Genomic DNA, 21,846 nt, shown 5'->3' on the forward strand with positions numbered 1-21,846 from the left:
TCAAAATTTACTAATAGAATAGGCAAAGATGCTAGTACAAATTTGATGGAATATTTTTATTATTGGAAAGTATCTCCCTAGTCCCTATAATATGGGTCCCAAATGTTTTTTTGGGGCATTAATTACTTGATGGTTGAGGGCGGTGCTCAACCTTACCTTTCAAATGTTACAGAAAAAAATATTTGCCAAGGTTTCGATCACGATTAAAGGCTAGTTGCTTCTCGGATTGATGTGGGGAGAGAAGGTTTGCTGTTATTAGCATGGCAAGCAGGAGGATGGTAGGCTTTCAAATTTATGAAGACTTTTTATACATGGAGCTTGAGAATCCACCTCAATGAATGACATGTGATAAAGTCCGCATCTTCACACACCAAGTTGATGAAGTCCTATTGTTGCAACCTATCAATGGCAAGTTGCAGGGAGAGGATGGATGGGCACGTCGACCGGGGGGGAGAGAGAGCACGATGTCCTAGGGAAGAGGATGGGTAGTGCATAGAGTGATGGCTTTGTATGAGTGGAGGAGCAGAACCATGGGGAAGCTCTTGCTGCTGCTGCTGCTGCGTGTGTTTCTCGTATGTACGCTATTGCAGGTTGCTGCGGAGGACACCTTGGAGTTGAGCTCCTCTCTTACCCCATCGTCCCGGCCGTTAAATTCCTCCTCTTCAGCCTTCATGCTCTCTTTCCGCCCCAGCTCCAACTCCAACTCCACGAATCTCTTCTACCTGGCCATCTCTTTTGCCGTTTCCCCGGACGGCCACCCCGTGTGGGTGGCCAACCGCGAAAATGCACTAGTCTCCGCCTCGGCCAGCCTCACCCTCTCGGCCTCCGGCGATCTTCTCCTCTCCGACTCGTCCACTCTTGTTTGGTCGTCCCACACCTCCGGTCTCGGCGTCGTCCGCGCCCAGCTCTTGGACACCGGCAACCTCGTCCTCCTGAACATAAGCTCCGGCTATGTCTGGCAGAGCTTCCAGCATCCCACCGATAGCCTCCTCCCAAGCCAGAATTTCACTTCCAAAATGCAGCTGATTTCCGGAAAGCGCTCCGGCAACTTTTCCAGCGGAAGGTACAGTATGATCTTCGACACCTCCGGAGTTCTTCAGCTTACCTACACCGAGTACATGGTCAACGTCCCCGATTTCCCAGAAGTTTACTGGTCCTGGGGGGCGCCGGTTCCAGGAACCCCAGCCCAATCCATCTTCTTCCAGTTCGATTCACTCGGAAACATCTATCTCTACAACTCCCCATCATCAATCAACTCAACATTCATTTCTAATGACCATGGCGCTAATTCGTCTGCACGCAGGCTCACCCTGGACGTGGACGGCAACCTCCGCATGTATAGCTGGGACCAAGCCTCTGCTCACTGGAATAGCGTCTGGCTTGCCTTTTCCAACGTTTGCTCCCGCGTCATGCAGCTATGTGGTAGCTACGGTGTATGCATCTATGAGCCGGAACCCACTTGCGTTTGCCCACCAGGCTTCTCAGCCATCGATTCCAAGGATCTGTCTGCTGGATGCCGTCCGAATAACCAGATCGTCAACTGCAGCAGTAGCATCAAGTATGTAGAGATGGAAGGCACGGATTTCCCATCCAATGATTTGGCTCATTTGCAAGGTTTGTCGGAGGAAGAATGCAAGCAGCAGTGCTTCGACCAGTGCTCTTGTCTGGCTGCTGTGTACAGGCAAATCGGAGACGGCAACTGCTGGCTGAAGAATCCAGTGCAAAATGGCAACAACCAAGCGTCGCAGCAACTCCGTGCCTTCCTGAAAATCCCTGATTCTGACCCCCTTGAACCCAGCACTATTGTGGACACTCCAACTAATTGGAGCTCCCATGAGTTCCTCTGGCAACCCCCAAGCTCAAAACAATCAAGCATTCCAGATCTCAACAATACTCCAGGCGTTAGCCGTGGCTCTAAAGATCAAGCGGTAGTCATAGCTTCAACCGTTGGGATTGCAGCAGTGGCCGGCTTTTGCTTTGTTGTTACTATTGCTGTATTGATTGGAAAGTCTAGAAGCTGGAAATTAAAGTACATGAAGCTTCAGAAAGAGCTAGAGGATGTGTCTGGATCTCCTCTACTGTTCTCATATCAGGAGCTCCAAGCTGCAACAGAAAATTTCAGCCACAAGCTAGGAGCAGGGGGCTTTGGGACAGTCTACAAAGGCCAGTTGCAGAATGACAAAGTGGTGGCAGTGAAGCAGTTGGAGGGCGTTTCACAGCATGAAGAAAAGCAGTTCAGGGCAGAGATCGCAACTATTGGCAGGATCCACCACATCAATTTGCTCCGCCTACTTGGTTTCTGTGCAGAGGGCAGCCACAGGTTGTTGGTGTATGAGTACATGGAGAACGGCTCTCTGGATCAAATACTTTTTGACGACAGTAATAATTCAGGCCAGATGATCAATCCATTGGATTGGGGCACAAGGTTCCAGATTTGCTTGGGTGTAGCAAGGGGCATAACCTACTTGCATGAGGAGTGCTTGGATTGCATTCTGCACTGCGACATCAAGCCACAGAACATACTGCTGGACAGGCACTACATGAGCGCTAAGGTGGCGGATTTTGGGCTGGCTTATCTGTTCCGTCGGGATCACACGGTGAAGATGAGCACTATCAGGGGCACTAGGGGTTACATGGCACCGGAATGGGTTTCCAATCTGCCCATCACTGCAAAAGCAGACGTCTACAGCTACGGGATGCTGATAATGGAGATTGTGAGCGGGAGGAGAAACTATCTGTACACCGAGTCGGCCATGATGGAGACCAACGAGAGATGGTGTTTTCCCATGTGGGCATATGGGAAGAAGGTGGAGGAGGTGGTGGATGCCAGAATGGAGGAAGTATCTGTGGACTGGAATCAGGCAGCTGTCGTACTGAAGGTGGCCTTCGCCTGCATCCAGGCAGACTTCCATGCTAGGCCGCCCATGGGAAAGGTGGTGCAAATGTTGGAAGGTATGCTGCCCATACCAGAGGTCCCACCTCCCTCCCCCTTCTCTGCCGAGCACCATCACCCCTGTGAGTGAGAATGAACCTTCGAAAAGAAATAAACGTATAAACGTTCATTTAACCGAAAAAAAACAACACATCTAATATACTAAGCGACACCCTAAGGGTAAGGGTAGCATCCTTGTAAAGAATAAATATGCCCTCTCGGAGCAAGTAATAACAAGTTTCAAGCTGTCTACCTGTGCACTCTGTCTCTCTGTCTTGATCAGCTGTCTTCCTCTGTACTCTGTCTCTATGATTAAGTGATTTAAGTTAATACAATTAGATAGGCTAATTTCTCACATGGTCTCACGATAGGGAACTAATTAGCCTAGGACTTCTTACATATTCTGAAAAGCCTACGGCTTTCTCTGATCCGGACAGCAGCAGCAGAGAGTAGATGTTGCCGTCTACTGGTGGACAAAATCAGCAATAACAAGCCCTAGAGAAAATCCACTCGGTCCTACCGGCGCGATTGGACAATATAACGGGCTCAATTACCTCGCGTGGAGAGTAAAGATGGAAATGTGTCCCAAGTGCTTAGATCTCAACACAAGCCCACATTGGCATGGCAAATACAGTAGCACACCAAGCTTGGATTCAGAACAATCTCTCGGCACTGACCGAGATTGTCCAAGTGCCGAGATCGTCCTAATGTTAGAAATAGTGAAGGGGCGGGGGTTAGAGTGCAGCAACGGCTGCTGTATTCACAGAAACATAAAAGAACAAGAGAATAATGAAGATCAAGATAAGCAATGGCTGCTGTATTCACAGAAACATACAAGAACAGGATAATAATGAAGATCAAGATAGTATTAATGTTGTGAAGTACAAATTCTTATAAAGGGTAGAGAGTTTGCTACAAGTGCTTATCTTGTAATGGACAACTGTCCGGTGAATTCATGTATGTGCATGTGCTTGGTATGCATGAGTATGCATGTATGTCATATGTGCATGGTAGGTATAAACCACACCTTAACATTCCCCCTTTCTAAAACCGAGCAATGGGTTTGCAAGGGATTATGCAAAGATGGCAATGGGTGTCACTGGTGGTTGGTTGTTTTGCAGTTGCAAAAGGTGGTTGTACCAACATGAACAGTAGAAATCGAGGTTATTGAAAAGCCAGAAGTAGGTTGCCCCCCTTCTTGGACTGAGAAGAGGGCTTTAGTAAAAATAGCGTGAACTGCATGATGTGAGCCTGCAAAAAGAGAGCCCACTCAGAGGTTTGTGTGACGAGGGTAGCAAGGGAAACCTCCTTTATTGAGTTCTTCAAGTTCTTTTGTCTCCTGCTTTAGTAATAGGGCATCTAGGATGTGGTCGTCCAGGGCTTAAATGGCTATAGAGATGTGGGCGGTTGCAGGGCCTAGGGAAGCCCGAATCGAGGGCGAGTTTGTCTGATGGGCCTCTGCATATGTATGCTCTGTTGCATGCAGGGTGCAACTTTTGTAGCAGGTGTTGAGGATGCCTCTTGGAAGAGGCGTGGACCACCAGGGTTGGTGGCTGATGATGTAACAAGGAGAGTGCAAATGGATGCAGCTGCTATGCTGGTGTTGGGATGGGCAGAACAGGGTCTGCCAGTTGGTGTTGTTGAGGCAAGAGGGCAGAAAAAGGATTGATGAAGGAGGCCTGCAAAAGACCACAGTGTGGATAGGCACCTTCAGCAAACAGGGGTACGACAAAAATGCCGTTAGAGGGCTTGGCAAAGTTAGTTCTCTTTGGATGTTAGGAGCAATGCCATAATCGAAACTAGATAAAGGTCCCCCATCAGTACTAGATGCCGTTAATGCAGAGGGGAGGGAAGACCTCCCATGAACATCGAAGGGGGCAAGGGTGTGTTCTGTCGAATCAGGAAAAGGGGCTCCTCTGTGAGAGAATTCAAGTACAGAGAAAATGCCACGAGGGCAAGTGCTGACAAGGCTATGGGAGTTAGTGTTGAGGAGAGAGGCTAGGTCAAGTGCTCACAAGGCCCCCCAACTCTCGAGGGCAATGCTTAAATTTGAAGCCCAAAATAGGCTTATGATACATTTTGGGCTTCAAATAATGCCCTTTATTTTGTCCAAGGTTGCGTGTGAAGTCTAATTAATATAAGGTTTCACTGGGTATAATTCTTATGGTGTTTGCAAGTGCACAAGCACAAGCATACGTATGCATAATTAGATTTAAACCTTACCAATTGTCATCCTCAAAAAGTGCTTGAAAGTTGCCCATTACCACTTACCTCTATTGTTTTCACCTTCAACCCTCCACTAAAGCCTTCACTATCCAACGCTATTGGTTCATTGCAATTCGCTAGTGGCCCCTTAGCTATAAAGCCTAGAGAGGATTCTAACCTATACTCCACTTACGTTATGCCTCGTGTGAAGGTACTACATAGTAATATCAATAATAGGTCTAAAAACCTTAGGACCTCGTAAATGATTTAATTTAGTGTATTACCCATAATACATATAACAATAATATGAGCTTGTATTTTTTTGGCATGCCATGAGTATGTGAAACATATACGGTCTACTGTTTTACATTGGAGTACAAAATAATGCGCCAAAGCAATAATGTCGTGCTTGTGATAATAATGTGAGATACATTTATCTTCCCTCATTACTGACTATAAAGACAACAATAATTTGTGTCCATGGATGCCTTTTGATGTGCCATATGTGTTGTGACCTTAAAAAACAATAAGAGGGAGGCCGTATAAAAATGTCATGTAGGTTGTAGTGATAGTAACTCTATTGTGTCCAAAATCTATGCCACTAGCCTCAAACTCCTTACCTCTCTAGCTCGAAGCTCTCTCGCAAGCATCACTGGCAAATTCCCTACACACAAAGAAAGACCTAATTAGAGAGAGAAAAACACACACTCACACACACATTGATAGAGGAACACACACACACATACACACACACGTGCAAGAGAAGGGCATGGCATACGTGTGAGGGAGAGGGAAGGGGAGAGAGAGAGAGAGGAGGATGACCGATACACACACACATACACTCTCTCTCACTATAAGAGAACGAGGCCATACTGGCACAAACACACACATACAACAAGAAGGATGACACATACACACACATCTCTCTCTCTCACTATAAGAGAACGAGGCCCTACAGGTGCCATCGAAAAAAGGAAAATTGAGGGACCACCGAAACCACCGTTTTTTTAACGTAATTTTGGGGTCATTTTTGACGCAATTTTCGATGCCATTTTCGGTGCCATTTTCGGCACCCCCGATTTCTTAATTTCAATGGCCCTATTTATGACATACATGCATATGGATGCATATGTCCTTTGCACTCTATTCAATTGCTACATAAGCATGTCATTCACGTGCATGTTAGATCTATAGCTTATAACTCAAAGGCAATTGATTTTCATGCAGACAGACAACTAGCATTGATAATTTTAAGGTCACATGAAAGAATATTGTCCTATTAGATCTTACAAAATTTTATGTATATGTGCTCTTTTACTTTTCCACCCTATTATACTATTTCATGCATACTACTAAAACCTATTAGTCTCAATCACCTATTGAAAATCTAAAACCACCTATTATTTTTATTATTGTATATATATTTATATTTATTAATTTTCCACCAATATATTTTGTAACTGATGAGTTTCTTCTATATTTTGTGTAATTCGTAACCATAACATTTACAAGGGCTTGATCACACATGCAACAACTTAGATATGTCTGTGGGGTTGAGTATTGTGTAGTGAGCGAGAAGCGAGTAGATGAATGCACAAGTCATTGACGCTCATACTTGTCGCTGCCTTTGGCAGGTCACATTTGTGTTACAATGCATGTTGTGTCCCAAACCCTAAATCACTTCTCCTTTCTGAGCCTAAATTCCCTATAGTCGTGGGGCTCTTAATCCTTGCAAAGTTTTTTGACAATGATTAAGCTCATTAATAGCCCATGAGTCGAAATACAACACGCAAATGAGAAAGGGAAAGAGAGACATTTGAGAGAGGGAGGGAGTGGGGAATTCTATTGCATGAGGGATTTATGAGATCGTGCATGATCTAAAATGACTTTGAAACAAATTGAACATTATCAATATTACACTCAAACGAATTTTATTGCACTCCATTATACAATGAAGGATAAAAATCTACAAGACTCAAAAAGATGCAAGGTGTCATGCTGGTACTAAGAGTTTATCAATGGATACAACATTATATTAGTGTGCTCATATTAAGAGCAGCACATAGTGCTACAAGTTATCATCCTCTAGTAATGCTTGACGAGCAATGCTTCTAGTTTCGTCAATGCTTTCAAGCTCTCCCTCATTCTCCACAACCGACTCTTAGGAAGCCTCACTTGAATGCTCGACGCTAGCTTCTTCATTGTTGTCATGATCTTCGTTATCCATGTCTTTGTTGGTTGGTCCTTGTGCGAGTGTGTGGATTCATTGCATGATATTATCAATCTCCCCCAAAAGCACCTCTATATATTGCCCTGCATATATTTGCTTTGTGCGTAGAGATACTTGAATTATGTACCACCAACGTTCGTTTCCCTTAATGACTCACTCATTAAGCAATCCTTTCCATTTCCTTGTGGTACTTTGCCTGCAACCCGCTCGTCTTCTTTATGCGACCATGCCTGAGCGGCCAAGGGATCATTCTTACCTAGAAATTTGGCTATGTGTACTAGAGACTCCTGCACTAACCATCCCTTAGCCATACTCGCTTTTGGTCTTGCCCTCTATCTAACAAAGTTCTTGAGAGTCTTCATGAATCTTTCCAAGAAAAACATCCAATGTGTATGCACAATCCCTACGAGAGCAACCTCATCCACTATGTGTACCAACAAGTGAACTTGGATTGTCATTACACTACTTGGAAATTGCTTATCCAATAAGCATACCCCTTTAATGGCAATCAACCTATTTCCCGCAATACTTTCAATTGAAATCTCTTTTTGTGATATCCACCTCACAAGCCTCGATATCTTGTATATCAATTGTCTACTTTCTGGGGCAAGACAACCTTTTATTGCAACTAGCAAAATAAACTATAACATTTTATGCCAGTCATGTGTCTTTAGACTCTTGAGCTTATTGTCAAGGGTAAATGCACCTTTTAAGAAATGACTATGGCATGTTGGTGTTTGAAGTAATGCGATTTTGCTCTCCACACGATCCTCTTGCTTCGTGAATGTCCATGTGGGCCCATTGCCATGCATGTGCTCTCTGCAAGACTCTTTAAGATCCTCTCACCACCCACATTTGTCCTTCACACCAGCAAAATGATCCCATTGGTTTGTCCTACGTTCTTTAATATGTGCATGGCTCGTGCATGGGATTAAGAAGACTAGTGATAAGAAGATCCTGCCAATAGGGCAAGTGATGTAAGATAGACAAGAACTTCATACCAAATGGGTGAGTCAATCCATCAGATATCACCCAAGCATTCTGTTGCTCTTTTGTTGACCATTGTTCCTTGGGCTAACGTCCAAGATAGCCTTCACACATGTTGTGGCCCTCCGGTAGGTATTGCACATGCGCTTCATACACCATATTCTATAAAGCTTTTGACTGTTGATCTTGTAGGTTTGGGCCACAAATGGGACATACATAATATCCACTTGTTGTGGCAAGCCCCGTGCACTCCCCATAGCCTGGAAAGTCATGCATTATCCACATTAGATTTCTGTAAATTGTAGAAGTGCATCACCAATGTGGCCTTGACATATTATCGACCTTTACCCTTTCCCATAAGAGTTGTAGTTCTTCTACCAATGGTTCCAAATACACATCCATGTTGCTCATCTTATACTTTCCCGACACTAGTAGAGACAAAAGTAAGTGGACTTTCTTTATTGTCAACCATGGAGGTATATTATAGTTAACGAGTAGCATAGGCCATGTGCTCCATCTTGTTGAATGCATGCCAAAAGGATTTAAGCCATCCATTGCAAGACCCAAGCGGATATTGCGACGTTCTTCAGCAAAAGTAGGCCATGTGCAGTCTAATACTCAAGTCAAGCCAAGACTATGTGGTGGTGTAACAAAAGGGATCTATGCATGATGGCAACTTATGGTGAGTGACCTCTCATGTTTGCTTTGGTGGCCATGTGTGCTACCTTGTGTAATAAAGGTATTCTACTTCAATGACATTGTACATTTTATTCCATCCACAAATTCTCTCTCTCTCTCTCTCTCTCTCTCTCTCTCTCTCTCTCATGTTTAGGAAACCCGTCTTTCTAAACCTTACATTAATCCTTTTCATAATGGGTTAGGCAAGAACTGACAAGTTTAAACAAGTATTTCCTTTATTCAACACAAGAAATGGTAATTTTTTCTTTGGGTTGAACATGAATTGGTCATTTCAAACATGTATTTTCTTCTTACTTTCAACTAACTATAATATAGAAGTTGAAATTTTTTAAGGTGTCTTTTTTCTTCTCCCGCCATTTTGAGTATGACTTTTCAAATTTTAAATTGTCTCTAGGCTAAAACAAACTTGTGTTTTATGAAGCCCCACACACACACATATGCACAAGCAAAAACACACACACACACACACCCACACACACACACACACGCACACACACACACACACACACGTATGCACACGTATGCACACATGCACACGTATGCACACACATACATATGTTGATATAGAGAGGCTTAAGAACACACACACACACACACACATTAGCAATTTTCTTAAGGAGTGCACGTAATTTTGATAAATTTGATAATAAGCATCATAATTATCATTCAAACAATGATTAAATTAATAGGTCTTATGACTTTTCAACTTTAGAGACTTCTAATAAAAGTTTACAATCACTATTAAAACATTCAAAATAAAAGAGGCTTGTATATTTGAATTTTTAATTTGTAGATTTGTTTAAAAGAAATAAGTTTTCATACTGTTTCTATGGTCTCCATATTGGTCCTCTACCCAGACTTTTTACATTTAATGTTCATGGAACTTGAGAATCCACCTAATTAACCTAGGCTTGCAAGGTGCATGTGCCATGCACCTTAATGACCTTGAATGAAAATAAGCATCTAGTATACTTCTTGATATTAAAAGACTCTTATTGAGATAGTGAACAAATCTATTAGGTAGGAGTGAGTGGAAAAAGAGATGAATTATTTGCTACATTTTTTGTTGACTTTTCTTTCACCTTTTCCACCTCCACTACTCTCTCTCTCTCTCTCTCTCTCTAGTGAAGCTTTAGTAGCTAATGCTACAATAATTATTATTTATCCTTGTAAGCCTCATGGCGCTTATTGGACTCTCAGTCCATAGACTGATGTACTACATTTGTTTTGCTCTTGTAGGTCATATTTGGCCTCCATAGATGTTAATATGACTCTATTTATACTCCTCTCTCTCTCTCTCTCTCTCTCTCGATAGTTTACATGCTGATGCATTGTACATCGATGAAGATTAGGATTACTTAGGTGAGCAATTACATGTGACTAATTGGGAGCTCAACTTAAAAGTGGGGTAGTCATGCAATAATCACTTATTATTTCAAGGATGATAAGATTGGGGGTCCTAAAACAATGAAACAAATATAAGGCTACACAAATATCTACAAAGATTTGGATTATTGAGGAATTCACCCTAATGAATCTCAAAAGAAAAGTACAAAATTAGTCAAAGAAACTCACAAAGAAGGCAAGTTGATAGGTTAAATCCTCATTGAGGTTTTTTTATAAATGTAATAAAAACCCAAGCCAATACCTATTAAAAACTCAATAAATAAATAGCAGGGGTGCATGTACTTGATGCTAATTACAAATTTACTTGTTGGTTGGTAGAATGTACGTTTTCTCTTCTGAATCGTAGATTTAGCTCAAAATTGACATGGCCTTTTGTTGAAATATACAAGTGAATAGGGTGTGTGCGGGAACAAGCCCTTGGTTAGAGGCTGTAAAAGAGGATGTGCAAATGTGAGAGAGCCTATGAAAAGGTGAGAAGAATCTACTGGGAGAGAATAAAGGGTAGCATGAGAAGATTTAGGAAGTGTGGAGATATTCTGGGAAAAGTGAAGAGGTGGAGAGAATCAAGCAAAAGAGGTGGAGTGAATCAAGGAGAAATCAGTGGGATTTGATGCTTGGATGTAAACACTATAAATTGAGGCATTGGCCTAATGAGAATTTGCTGGTTTTTGATTATCCATGCCTACATTAAGCTATTAGTTAATTACTCACACTAATCACATCTTAATTATCATCTAATCACTTTGTTATTGATGTTGATTCTAGCATTTGATCTACCATAGCTCACCACATTGCTCTAATTTTAACATGGTATCAGAGCCATGCCTAGAATCCATCAATTTGTGAGCTCATTATCTTGCTAATCATTTTGCTAATTAGGATTAGTAGAAAATTATAAAATTTTCCTCTTTTTTCAACTAGTCTCTGCACCCCCAGCCAGTGGAGGAGCTCCCTCTCCTTGCACACTCAACCATTGCCCAAACCCTTCTAGCCCAAGATAGCTAACCCATAGGAGCTCCAGCGAGTCGAAATAGAAGCCCAAACCGCCACCGGATGAAGGAGAAATTGCGATTTTCTATAGCGTAGTTTTTTCTGATAAATTTACAGATCTTGTCTTCATGCAATCAAATTGCTCTAAGTCCTCATAGCTCCACGGGTTTTCAAGCATGCTCTACAAGCTGGTGAAGTCAGAAATTGATTTGATCAAGTCTATAGGTAGTGAGATCCAAGCTCTTCATCAAATCTGCAAGTTACTTTGGTAAAACAAAGATTAAGCATTCAATATTTGGTCAAATCTTGTGTTTATTGGCTTAATCCTCTACTAGACTCATTGCTGTTGATGTCCTTGAAAGCATTTGAGCTCATTTGAAATCTAAGGCACTAGATCTGGACTCCCTGCATACTCTGTTTTTTGCACACAAAATAGTGGATTAATTTGCTAATCAGTGATTAATCAGTACTAATCACTATATTTTGGTATAATTGAGGGTTCAAATTAACCATTAGGTATCTGATACAGATCCCTATAACTTCAGATTGCAATTCGGAGTTGGTTTGATACTCCAACCATTTCGTACAAATTGGTTACCCTTGATTAATATAATTTCTGGTGATTTTATGTTGATAAATTTGTTGTAATCATCTCTTAAACACCAGATTGAGTTGTAAAAGGGTAGACACTGCCCTTGAATCTTGAAATTGGATCAAGAGGTAAGACCCCCTTCACATCATCATGAGTACAACACAAGAAATAGCCAAATTTAATGGGGAGCAATTTTACACATGGCAAACAAAAACCATGTATTTGCTCATGAGGAAAAATCTGTGGGGGCTAGTTGAGGGAAGAGATGAATGCCCGGAGGCAAGAGAGGAAAATGAGTGGAAGAGCAGGAATGAAAAAGCATTGGGACTTATTGCACTTAGTTTAAATGATGAAATCATTCATCACATAACAGGGATACAATGGGCAAAAGATGCATGGGATGAACTCAATAAATTATTTGGCGGCACAGAAGCTAAAAATTCAAAGATAAATCTGTTAATGCAATTCTTTAAATTGGATATGAAGGAAAGTGAACCTTTAATCACACACTTGAACAGGTATAAAAGCATTAAGCAGCTATTGGCAAAAAGGTAGAAGATGATGAGACACTAGCAGTGCTTCTGTGAAGAGTGTGGACAAAGGTGAATATGAAAATATTGTAGCAACACTAAAGAATGTACCTGAATTGAAGCTACACGAGATAGAAGGAGCTCTACTAGAGCAAGAGAGCAGAGGCAAAGAGAAGAAATGGCTCGACTCAACAGCAGGAGAAGAAAAAGCATTCTTCACCCGAGGAGGATTCTCTCGAGGACGAGGACGAGGAAAGAGGCAGAGTAGGAGGAAGGACCTTCACTTGCCACAACTGTGGAAAGCGAGGACACATGGCAAGAGACTGCTACAGCAAACCCAGTGGAGAAGGAACGACATCGACAAACTTCATGGAGGCTCCAAAGGAAGTGGAGTCGAATCATCTTTTCTGAGAGAGAGAGAAAGAGAAACCCCACAACCCAATGTAACCTGCCCCAACAAAGTAAAATCATCTCTCAGCCCACCGATGATGTAGGCCACATGGTAGATGTATGTGTGAGCACTTTAGTCAAGGTCGTGGGCACTTGTAGTAGCCTTGGACATAGAGAGAGAGAGAGAGAGTGTCAAGGGCTATGAGTTTAGGGACTTGAGGCATTGGTCGTCACGGGCTATCAAGTAAGAGAGAAACTTGGTACAGGGTCCAGGTGTGCTAAGTTAACTTGAGGGGAGGTGTGCTAGACACTGGTTGCAGACTATCAAGTAAGAGGGAAACTTGGTATAGGGTCTAGGTGTTCTAGGAGTATTCACTTGAGGGGAGGTGTTGAAATATACAAGTGAATAGGGTGTGTGCGGGAACAAGCCCTTGGTTAGAGGCTATAAAAGAGGATGTGTAAATGTGAGAGAACCTGTGAAAAGGTGAGAAGAATCTACTGGGAGAGAATAAAGGGTAGCATGAGAAGATTTAAGAAGTGTGGAGATATTTTGGGAGATATTCTAGAAAAAGTGAAGAGGTGGAGAGAATCAAGCAAAAGAGGTGGAGTAAATCAAGGAGAAATCAGTGGGATTTGATGCTTGGATGTAAACACTATAAATTGAGGCATTGGCCTAATGAGAATTTGCTGGTTTTTGATTATCCATGCCTACATTAAGTTATTAGTTAATTACTCACTAATCATGTCTCACTAATCACGTCTTAATTATCATCTAATCACTTTGTTAATGATGTTGAGTCCAGCATTTGATCCACTCATAGCTTACCACATTGCTCTAATTTTAACACCTTTTACTTCTTATTTGGTCCATAGGCTATTTTGGCCTTTTGCAGATGTTAATATTAGTTTCTTTGTCTCTCCCCTTTTCCACTTTAATAAACAAGATTATTCACTCCTTCCCAACCTTGGAAAATGGAGTCATCGTATTTTATGCAAATCCTTTCTCGAAATCAATGATGTTTCTCTAAAGTTTATATCAAAAACAAGGAGGAGATGAACTAAAACAAGGAAGCTCAAAAAGAAAAATAAGAAAAAGATCAACATTGAAAATGAGTCAAGCAAAGACTATATGGATGAAAATGACGTGAGCAAATAATCAAGTTAGGCCAAGACCATGGGGATGAAAATGAGGTGACCAAATAATCAAGTCAAGACGACAAGGCTATATGGATGAAAACGAGGTGACCAAATAATCAAGTCAAGCCAAGACTATGTGGATGAAAACGAGGTTACCAAATACTCATGTAAAGCCAAGACTATGTGGATGAAAACGAGGTGGCCAAATACTCAAGTCAAGCCAAGACTACTAATTAGGAAAAATTTGGACTCAAAAGGGGGCTGTTTCAGACTTCTATATAATAATAACCACATGGGCTCAGTGGTAGGAAATCCTCCCAATGGGCTTCATTGGTGGTGGGTCCTCTGTACAAACCCACCCAAAACGTGGAGATACTCCAAATCTTAAAAAAATATTAACAAAACCTGCGTGTCAGTCCTATGATAATTTTAAATTCTTCTGTCACACCTGCTATCTGCCCCTTATATTATAAAATAATGTTTATTAGCTTTGTTTGTCAGACCTTCAGCAATATAAAAGTATTTTCACCACACTTAAACTAACGAATTCTTTACATAGATCCACAAACTAAGTCCAAATTTTGAATCTACGTCTGGTTGCTCCCCCCAGATTTTGAAACAAGTCTCATCATTTGGATCTCTTCTCTCCCTTGAACTATCATTCTGAGTCAGTCCCTCATTTCTTCCTCCCTTTTGAGACTCGAGAGAGACAGTGGTTGCTCCTTAACCTTTCGTGACCCGCAGACGTCCGCTTTTTGCTGCTCCTTGCTTGCTTAGACATCTGTTCATTTTCTATGGCAAGCGAAAGTGGGTTGAAGCGGGCAAGGAGTATATCTCGTCAGTGGTTTTGTATAACATCAAGGACGAGAAGGGAGATTGGATGAACCCCATCTATACAGGAAGTACTCATGGGTCATCATGCAATCGGCCAATCTCGTGGCCACTATCGTGTGAAGGGAAAGGGCTCATAAGACTTATCAAAACACTGGAAAGGAAGGATCCTGGATGTCAAGATGACACCAGGAGGAAAATCTATCAAAGAGGTGTTGATCCAACACGTCTTCATGCAAAAAGAGATCAACGTGGAACCAGATACGGGACTTCCAAGATATAGACCACATTGTAAGTACATGTATGTTCTTCACCAACCATGATTGATTTTCCAATACATTGCTCGTGTGCTAATGCAAGGAACGTTGTTTTACCCATTCACAGATTTGTATCCTTCCAATCTTCAGGAGTGGCAATCTGCTCAGTGCTTGATGGGTTTCTTGAATGTTATACATGCTGAGGTGGGGGAACTTTAGTTTGAACGCCGTTCACCAATTGATCTAGCAAGAAGTGGGACATATTTTTATGATTCACTTTATATTGTGCCCACTCAAGCAGGACGACAAGGAAAGCTTGAAAATATTCCTCTTCCTGCACTTGATAGTCCCGAGTGGCCATTGCCTGATACATAAGTGATAGAGGCATATAGTACAAAAATGTTTAACGACATTCAATGTGCCATGAAGCCTAGCATTGGTGGAAAAAATGCCCACTTGAGTTGGTTTCTTCCATTTGCATGCTTTGTTGATTTTTTTCAGACTGCCAACAACTAAGAGGATCGAAAATAACTTTGATGTGCAAGCTTTTGGATGAAGCTTGGCTTGAGAGTCTATTAGAGAAAGGGTGGACAGTCAGAACAGTGGAGGGAGATGATCTCATTCAATGTCAATTGAACATGATCGACATTACGTTTAGGTGAGTTGACTATCAATTGTATTGATTGGAAATAGTCGTCTTCAAATAATTTATCATGGCATTTGAAAATAATATGTCTAACTTGTTTCTGGGTATCAGATATTATATTGGCAGGCAACAGCTGTGCATGTCATTTACTTATAGAAGATGGCGATGGATTAACAACCATTGGGAAAGCATGGACCAAGACACGAGACTTGACAACCACTCTCCATTGGTAGATATTGTTGTTCTATGATGGGGTCATCCATCATTGACATTGGAAGTGGAAGAGAATTGGACCCTCTAATATGTAAGGAATGACATGGAGGTTGCAGTACAGAATTGAACGATAAAGAATGAACAGCACAAAACACAAATTGGGATGCTTACATCGTCAGATGCAACCCCGAACAAGCCACGTAAAAGCAAGAGGGCATTAAGAGCCACTCGCCACCTGCAGCTATGGCCGTCGTCCTGCCTGGGGCAACCCTCACTCTCTGCATAGTTGACCGGTCCAATAAATTACCTTCTTGTAGCATGGCTTCCAGTGCAGAGAGGAAAATCCTTACGGCCCTGCAAGGAAGAAAACATGGATCAATAACAACACGAGACCGCATAATTAGATATCTTTGAGATTACTTTTGTTGTACTTACAGCTCGACGTTGGCGTGGACGCCTGCCACTGAATTTGCGAGGTACACCCTTGCTGTTTGCACATCCACGAGTACCAGGCTCCAGTGGGAACTGCATGAGTAGGGATATCTTAGTTTATTTCGATATGTGGCGGGAGGAATAAAACAGCACATGTCATGGATACGCCATCTTCCAAAAAAAATACTCACTCTTCGAAGTATGCAAAAAAGAAGACTCGGGCGGTGTCCACTTGAGCAACCCGGAACCAGGGGCAGATGTCAACATAAGAATTTGAATCGTTGATCAGCAACGTAGAGATCAACGAATCAATTTGGTACACCTGCTCCTGAACCTCCCGAGGCAAAATTGAAATAATATAGCTGCACAACAATTGGAATCAGCATCAGAATACCATTGCTTGAAGAACAGGCCCAAAAATCTCTGGATTCATCAAAACGCGAGTTGTACCTTACGTAAAATTAAACACTATCTTTCTCGCGTTGTCATGAATCGTGTAAGTTACAAACAAAGGGGTTGGAGAAGGTGAGCTTTATCACATACCTCAAAACACACCGCAAGATTTTGTCGTTCATCTCCTTGTGAGGATTATTCAAAATCTGGACTTCTTCGTCCAGCATAGGGAATAAGCATTCTACACCTCGAACTTGTATTCCCAAATTGAATCGTGGTCCGAGGACGGCGAGAGACCATTCGTGCGCTCCGACAGATGAACAGGGGGCATTGGCCTAATGAGAATTTGCTAGTTTTTGATTATCCATGCCTACATTAAGCTATTAGTTAATTACTCACTAATCACATCTTAATTATCATCTAATCACTTTGTTAATGATGTTGATTCTAGCATTTGATCCACTCATAGCTCACCACATTGCTCTAATTTTAACACCTTTTACTTCTTATTTGGTCCATAGGCTATTTTGGCCTTTCGCAGATGTTAATATTAGTTTCTTTGTCTCTCCCCTTTCCCCCTTTAATAAACAAGATTATTCACTCCTTACCAACCTTGGAAAATGGAGTCATCGTATTTTATGCAAATCCTTTCTCTAAATGAATGATGTTTCTCTAAAGTTTATATCAAAAACAAGGAGGAGATGAACTAAAACAAGGAAGCTCAAAAAGAAAAATAAGAAAAAGATCAACATTGAAAATGAGTCAAGCAAAGACTATATGGATGAAAATGACGTGAGCAAATAATCAAGTTAGGCCAAGACTATGGGGATGAAAATGAGGTGACCAAATAATCAAGTCAAGACAAGGCTATATGGATGAAAACGAGGTGACCAAATAATCAAGTCAAGCCAAGACTATGTGGATGAAAACGAGGTTACCAAATACTCAAGACTATGTGGATGAAAACGAGGTGGCCAAATACTCAAGTCAAGCCAAGACTATGTGGTGGTGTAACAAAAGGGATCTATGCATGGCAACTTATGGTGAGTGACCTCTCATGTTTGCTTTGGAGCAGGGATTTCATTAACGTCTTCACAATTTCGTGATCATGTTAACAAAACCTGTTGTTAACATATTAAAACTTGTGATCACATTGTATATTCACATGAGCTGCCAGAACCCACTAGTCCCGTAACATCTCCGGGCTTCTTGTTTTCCTGGCAGGCCCACCGAGATATTAGATATCCTGGCAGGCCCGCCGAGAAAACAAAAGAACCCCGGCGGGGTTCTGTTTTGTTTATAAACATTGCCCGACACCCATTGTGCAACTTTTGGGGAGATAGTCCTTGTTTTGGGGGCGTGATATCTCTCCTCAAAGTACTTGTATAGCTCTCGAGTTGCTAGAAGTGTCCTCTTGGGAAGAACGTCCTTATCTTAGGGACTGTCGTCTTTCCTTGTAGGCACTCCTAAGGCTATTGAGCCACTCGTCCGCATGAAGAAAAGCAGTTCACGGCAGAGATCGCAACTATTGGCAGGATCCACCACATCAATTTACTCCGCCTACTTGGTTTCTGTGCAGAGGGCAGCCACAGGTTGTTGGTGTATGAGTACATGGAGAACGGCTCTCTGGATCAAATACTTTTTGACGACAGTAATAATTCAGGCCAGATGATCAATCCATTGGATTGGGGCACAAGGTTCCAGATTTGCTTGGGTTTAGCAAGGGGCATAACCTACTTGCATGAGGAGTGCTTGGATTGCATTCTGCACTGCGACATCAAGCCACAAAACATACTGCTGGACAGGCACTACATGAGCGCTAAGGTGGCGGATTTTGGGCTGGCTTATCTGTTCCGTCGGGATCACACGGTGAAGATGAGCACTATCAGGGGCACTAGGGGTTACATGGCACCAGAATGGGTTTCCAATCTGCCCATCACTGCAAAAGCAGACGTCTACAGCTACGGGATGCTGATAATGGAGATTGTGAGCGGGAGGAGAAACTATCTGTACACCGAGTCGGCCATGATGGAGACCAACGAGAGATGGTGTTTTCCCATGTGGGCATATGGGAAGAAGGTGGAGGAGGTGGTGGATGCCAGAATGGAGGAAGTATCTGTGGACTGGAATCAGGCAGCTGTCGTACTGAAGATGGCCTTCGCCTGCATCCGGGCAGACTTCCATGCTAGGCCGCCCATGGGAAAGGTGGTGCAAATGTTGGAAGGTATCCTGCCCATACCAGAGGTCCCACCTCCCTCCCTCTTGTGAGTGTGAATGAACCTTCAAAAAGAAATAAACGTATAAACGTTTAATTAACCGAAAAAAAAACGACACATCTAATATACTAAGCGACACCCTAAGGGTAAGGGTAAAGAATAAATATGCCCTTTCGGAGCAAGTAATAACAAGTTTCAAGCTGTCTACCTGTGCACTCTGTCTCTCTATCTTAATCAGCTGTCTTCCTGTGCACTCCGTCTCTATGATTAAGTGATTTAAGTTCATACAATTAGATAGGCTAATTTCTCACATGGTCTCACGATAGGGAACTAATTAGCCTAGGACTTCTTACATATTCTGAAAAGCCTACGGCTTTCTCTGATCCGGACAGCAGCAGTAGAGCGTAGATGTTGCCGTCTACTGGTGGACAAAATCAGCAATAACAAGCCCTAGAGAAAATCCACTCGGTCCTACCGGCGCGACTGGACAATATAACGGGCTCAATTACCGCGCGTGGAGAGTAAAGATGGAAATGTGTCCCAAGTGCTCAGATCTCAACACAAGCCCACATTGGCACGGCAAATATAGTAGCACACCAAGCTTGGATTCAAAACGATCTCTCGGCAGCACCACTGACCGAGATTGTCCAAGTGCCGAGATCGTCCTACATGTTAGAAATAGTGAAGGGGCGGGCACTGGGGTTAGAGTGCAGCAACGGCTGCTGTATTCACAGAAACATACAAGAACAAGAGAATAATAAAGATCAAGATAAGCAAAGGCTGCTGTATTCATAGAAACGTACAAGAACAAGATAATAATGAAGATGAAGATAGTATTAATGTTGTGAAGTACAAATTCTTATAAAGGGTAGAGAGTTTGCTACAAGTCATTAGGAACTCAATGGAGTCTTTTTGGGCCCTTTAATTTGCCATTGCCTAATGGAGGTGATTAAGAAATAGACAAATAGGGAGATTACATGTGGACTGAAACCAATGGTTTGTAAGAGCCTAGAAGGTAGTGGTCAAACTTAGAATAATAGGCTAAATAGGCTCTTTTTTAATTTTTAAAATCAACTAAAACTCAAAAATTTTATACGTATATGAATTTTTCCCCTATTTTTTATAAAAAAGGATTGCTGCAGCCTGCAGCCATCATTAAGTAAGGTCTCTAAAGTGATAGAGGCCCAAAAACGAGTTCCCATGCATTCAATGCACATTCCCCTTCACTTTCCACTATCCCTCTCTCCCACGTTCCCTCCAAAATGCTCTCTCTTCTCTCTTTCTCATAGCAGGGTGTTTTTCACTCTCTAGACTACTTCTTTTAGCTATCTACCTCTTGATCTACCTCTCTCTTCACTCAGAAACCTAGATCTATAGCTATGGAAGCTTCATCTGCAACCTCCTCTCAAAAGCTATGGAAGTTTGATCCTCACTTACATTTCCTTCCTTCATCCTTCTTCCTTGTCCAACCTCCTTTTATATAGTGTAACAGCAGAGCTTAGCTATAGAAGCTTGATCTGCAACCTCCTCTCAGAAGCTATGGAAGTTTGATCCTCACTTACATTTCCTTACTTCATCCTTCTTCCTTGTCCAACATCATTTTACAGAGTGTAATAGCAGAGCTTAGCTATGGAAGCTTGATCTGCAACCTCCTCTCAGAAGATATGGAAGTTTAATCCTCACTTACATTTCCTTACTTCATCATTCTACCTTGTCCAACCTCCTTTTACAGAGTGTAACAGCAGAGCCAAGCTATGGAAGCTTGAGTTGCAAATGCTTTGGCTCTTATAATCTTACTCATTGTCTCCTCTCACCCCCTCTAATATCCTCTTTCAAAGTGCAGTAATAGCACAACCAAGCCTTTGGAACTTGCTCTACAACTCCTTCTCTTTTGTACATCTCCCTAGTCTAAGTTTTTTTCTCACCATTCTATTTTTCTTTGCCATCAAGGTTTATAATCTCCCTAATATATACATCTGATGTCTTCTTCTAGAGCTCGAAGGCCTCCGATCAGTATTCAATCTCTCTCTTGTAGCAGTGGTCAAGATGAGGATGGGCACTGGAACATCAAACAGTACGAGAAGTGGAATTGGATTACGATGTAGCCTAGTACAAGAGGAACCCACAAGGTGTCAAAGCGATACGTTGATATACAAAGTCACCATTGGAAAGGGCGGATATTGGAGCTCAAACAAGATCGTGAAGGAAAAAAGCTAGCCAAGGTCCAACATGTTTACAAGGCAACAGAGCTGAAACTAGCAGACCATGACCAACGTCAACGATTTCTTGCAAATTGTAAGGCATTTCACTACTTTATATTCTTGTTTTTAAATCGATTGTGTGCTAATAATGGTATACTGAGCACTGCTTTGATTGTTCTTGGGTTCCTCTGCGTAGATATTTTCCCTCTGAGTGGGAGCCTATGGAGGCAATTTCAGGAACCTTTGAAGCATACCATGTGGAGCTTGGTAGTTTAAACTTTGGAGGGTGTCCAGCTGCACAACTTCTTGCACGAAACATCTTCTTCTATGAGGATACATATGTGGTTCCCACGACAGCAAATGGTACTGGAAAATTAGTTCCAGAACCTACGCCAACTCTCACATCTATTGAATGGCCAATTCCAGACAATGCTTCAGTGGCCATGGCTTGTTTGCAGATCGAAAGCAAGGTGCAAAATGCTATGAAGTGCACATATGGATCTCACAAAGCAACCATAACCTGCTTCATACCTCTACACCTCTTTGTGTACCTGTTCC

The 21,846-nt window shown here is 42.1% G+C and overlaps 1 protein-coding gene and 1 pseudogene across 1 annotated transcript; both read left to right on the forward strand.

The window, feature by feature from the left end:
• The first annotated feature begins 382 nt into the window (after nt 1–382).
• LOC147612406 (G-type lectin S-receptor-like serine/threonine-protein kinase At1g34300) lies at nt 383–3,191 on the forward strand. Its single transcript, XM_086783019.1, has one exon. The coding sequence runs from the start codon at nt 501–503 to the stop codon at nt 3,021–3,023; it is 2,523 nt and encodes an 840-aa protein (XP_086639145.1). The 5' UTR covers nt 383–500; the 3' UTR covers nt 3,024–3,191.
• Nucleotides 3,192–18,482: 15,291 nt separating this feature from the next.
• LOC147612407 (G-type lectin S-receptor-like serine/threonine-protein kinase At1g34300 pseudogene) lies at nt 18,483–19,139 on the forward strand (annotated as a pseudogene).
• Nucleotides 19,140–21,846: the final 2,707 nt, after the last annotated feature.

This window comes from Cibotium barometz, chromosome 45, assembly GCF_041138505.1.
Source record: "Cibotium barometz isolate CiBa-2024 chromosome 45, ASM4113850v1, whole genome shotgun sequence".
Classification (NCBI taxonomy): Eukaryota; Viridiplantae; Streptophyta; class Polypodiopsida; order Cyatheales; family Cibotiaceae; genus Cibotium; species Cibotium barometz.